The sequence below is a fragment of the Dendropsophus ebraccatus genome, chromosome 3 (assembly GCF_027789765.1).
Source record: "Dendropsophus ebraccatus isolate aDenEbr1 chromosome 3, aDenEbr1.pat, whole genome shotgun sequence".
NCBI classification, from domain to species: Eukaryota; Metazoa; Chordata; class Amphibia; order Anura; family Hylidae; genus Dendropsophus; species Dendropsophus ebraccatus.
In genome coordinates this window covers 42,871,208-42,874,821 of record NC_091456.1, presented here as the reverse complement: position 1 = coordinate 42,874,821, position 3,614 = coordinate 42,871,208, and the positions used below count along the sequence as shown (strand labels likewise).

Sequence of the window (3,614 nt, the reverse complement as noted above, 5' to 3'; positions counted from 1 at the left end):
TTTTTGAATCCTGGATAACTCCTTTAATAGGGTTGTCTAAAATTGGAAAAGAACAGCTACTTTGTTGCAGAAACAGCACAGCCGCAGGGACAGCAGCAGCTCTGCCCTGTATGTATGTGTGTGTGTATATATATATATATATATATATATATAGAAAGATAGATAGATAGACAGATAGATAGTGTTTGGGGGGGCGCCAGAGGATGGTTTCGCACAGGACGCCATCTACCCTAAGGCCGGCTCTGGTCATAGAGACATGTCAAAAGTTTTGATCAGTCTGGGTCTGAGTGTTCAGACCTGTACTAATTATGAGAACGAGACAGGAGAAGATGCGCTGCAATGCGGTCCACTCCCCACTCTGTTAGAAAAAAAAACAGTCGGGCTCTAGAGACTTTTACTATGAGCTTCAGTTTTTCTTTCTAACACAGAGCAGGAGTGGACTGGGCTGAAGTGCATCTTCTCCTGCTCGTTCTCCCGATTGGTACAGGTCTGAACACTCAGATCCGGACTGATCCAAACTTTTGACATGTCTCTATGACAAAAGTTTTCCCAAATGACAGTGACACATTAATGTAAGCATCCAGAACATAGCTTTTTTGCCTGTGCCTGTGTTTTTATTTTCATAAGAACTTGGCAATATCCCTTTGACATATAGGACACGTGACTCAATACTTTGGTAGGTATACTGAGTTTAAGGAGGAACTATAGCATAGCAAAATATCTTTAGGGAGGTTACTTGATACATTTAGGGCTTGACTTGAGTTAGGGAGGCTACAATTGAGGGTGCTATCCATATAGTACTGTGCTTAGCTTGAGGGGCTCTAACCAGTTTGGAGTCTGTGGCGATATACTTGAAGAAAAGTATCTGTACTCTAGCTATGACTTATCTGTCTAATGCTGGTCAAAGACACTTGGTGACACAATCCAGGAATACAGGCCCGACTTAAGGGTGAGCTAGCCGTTGGGGTTCCGCTTTAGGTCCTAGCAAGTTGCAGCAGAGTTAGTCGGCTTAAGTTGCACTTTCCAAACTGCTAACTAGACTAAGTACTTTACCCAGATGTATAAAACTTAGTGGCACACCTGTGCTGGGACACTACACAGGCAACATGTTATGTTCTGCATGCTTAGACTTATGTCTATCCAGCTGGTGCAAATACTACTACATGTATGTATGGTACACCACCAATCTTATATGAGGAGACTTCCAAGCAAAACAAAAAGTGAAAGTCACTATTAAAATGTAACTTTTATTAATTTCTACCTAAGACACTGGGTAAAAATGACCGATTGGACCTATGGGTCAGGACAGACAAGGCCCAATCGGTCATTGTAATTGGAATTACATTTGGGTGTGTCTTAGGTAGAAATAAATAAAAGTTACGTTTTAATAGCGACTTTCACTTTCTGTTTTGTATCCAGCTTGTGCCACCAGATTCACTTTAAATACAACTCTACAGTTTCTGTATAGATAAAAGAGCTGTTAATGGTGTATATATTGCATTACTTCTCTTGCACTCATTCAGTTTTTTTTATCATTTATTTATTAATTTTTTATGTCATTTACACAATGGAATTCATTAAAATTGCAACATGAGAAACAATCAGTGAAGACATTTTCTCCATGGACTTTTCAAGCTATAAAACTCCCCTAAGCAATGAGATAGAATTATAAAACCAGCATACACTGAGCTTAATTTGGGTTCTATTCCTATTTATGGTGATTATGCTATAGGGGTAAACCATGATTATTTATGGTGTTTATGATGCATAATAACTATAGAGTTTTGCCTCTTTTTTCAATAGCTCCAGAATTTCGAAGAGCAACTTTTCTGAACTATATTACATAATGTATGACAAGGATCTTCTTTTTGTAATAGTAATATTCAGCACATCCCAAACCTTTCTGAACTATATCACATTATGTATGACAGGGATCTCCTGTAATAGTAATATTAAGTACAGTACGTCTTTATTGCCCTTCTAGTTCCTCAGATTATGCTGTGCAGGACTAAATGGAGGGAAGGAACTCGTCTCTGTTAGTGGACTTTGTACTGAAAGGACTTCCGTGTATCAATGAGCTACAAGTTCCGCTGTTTCTATTTCTTTCTATTCTCTACATCTCCACTTTGGCGGGAAATATTCTTATTATTAGAGTGGTTAAAGGCACCTCCTCTCTTCATACCCCCATGTATTTCTTTCTCGTTAACCTTTCCTTGTTGGACATTTGCTTGTCTTCTGTGACTTTACCTAGATTACTTGCAAATGTTTTATCTATGAAGACAATTCCTTTTAGTCAATGTGTATTGCAGTTATACTGTTTCCATTTTCTAGCGAGCGCTGAGTGTTTCCTTTACACGGTCATGGCATATGATAGATATGCGGCTATATGCCGACCCTTACACTATAGGAGCCTCATGAGCTGGAAGGTGTCTATGTGCCTTGCATTTGGGTCCTGGTTAGCGGGTTCTCTGCATTCTATCACTCATACAGTGCTAACCTTTCACCTTCCATTCTGTCATTCTAATGAAATCGATTACTTCTTTTGCGACATCATTCCAGTACTGAAACTAGCATGCGCAGATACAACGCTGAATAAAACTATGATACTGGTTAACATTGCCTCCATCTCCCTTAGCTGCTTCATTCTGATCATGATTTCTTATGTACACATCATTATTGCTGTAATGAGAATCAAAACTGCAGATGGGAGAAACAAGGCGTTTTCTACCTGTGTATCTCATGTTATGGTGGTGACTTTATTTTACGTTCCTTGTGTGTTCACTTACATGCGCCCAGACTCAGGTTCTTCCTTTGATAAGGCTGCAGCTGTATTTTATACTATGATTACTCCTTCTCTTAACCCCATTATCTACAGTCTGAGGAACAAAGAGGTAAAGGAAACGCTGAAAAAAATATTGCACTGAAAGGATTTCATATTTTACAATTCTTTGTAATTTTATTCTTCATTGCTTGAAATTTTTATAGCGTGTGAGTGAATCTTGCATATAGTCTGATCCTGCAGTATTTCCTTAGGCTCCTTTTACACTGGTGCTGTACACACAAAGAGCACTAAATAACAGCCATCCACTTAATTTTCACAGTGTATAAACATAGCCTTTCTGAGTTTTCAATCCACTCCTGGTTGTGGTTGCAAAATACTGACTGAATTACTGAGCAGAAATTCTGTGTGGGAACATTTGCAAAATATGGCATATTTTTTAATATATGGTTACACATTGCTTTATTTTCACCCCAAAATTACAGACATATTTCAGTATTATTTAACTGCAACTACAGATGGCAATATAGAGCTAAGTTCCCACAACGTACTAAAGATCGCACTAAAGTACGGACGTTGTTGTAAAACAATGTTCGGAAATAATGTTAATGAACATTCTGGTCATTGTTTAACAACAGCGGATCTTTAGTACGTTGTGGGAACATAACTTAGATGTGTGGATCAGTCTAAAGCTATGTCCGTTTTTTTTTCTTCCTAAATTAGTCCAGGTATTCTTCCTGTAAAAGTAGAAATACATGTCTCCAGCGTCATCTGTGTTTACACGGAGTTCTCCAGGCAAAAGCATAAAAGTTTTGGCACACATAATACTATGAAA

The 3,614-nt window shown here is 38.3% G+C and overlaps 1 protein-coding gene across 1 annotated transcript; it reads left to right on the top strand.

The window, feature by feature from the left end:
- Positions 1-2,012: 2,012 nt before the first annotated feature.
- Positions 2,013-2,924, top strand: LOC138786477 (olfactory receptor 10G4-like). The gene has a single exon (XM_069963465.1). It carries the CDS (start codon positions 2,013-2,015, stop codon positions 2,922-2,924), a length of 912 nt encoding a protein of 303 aa, XP_069819566.1.
- The last annotated feature ends 690 nt before the right edge of the window (positions 2,925-3,614 follow it).

What these genes read in the sequence shown, in the direction of transcription:
- LOC138786477 (XM_069963465.1), top strand. Translation starts at nt 2,013, where the DNA reads ATGGAGGGAAGGAACTCGTCTCTGTTAGTGGACTTTGTACTGAAAGGA.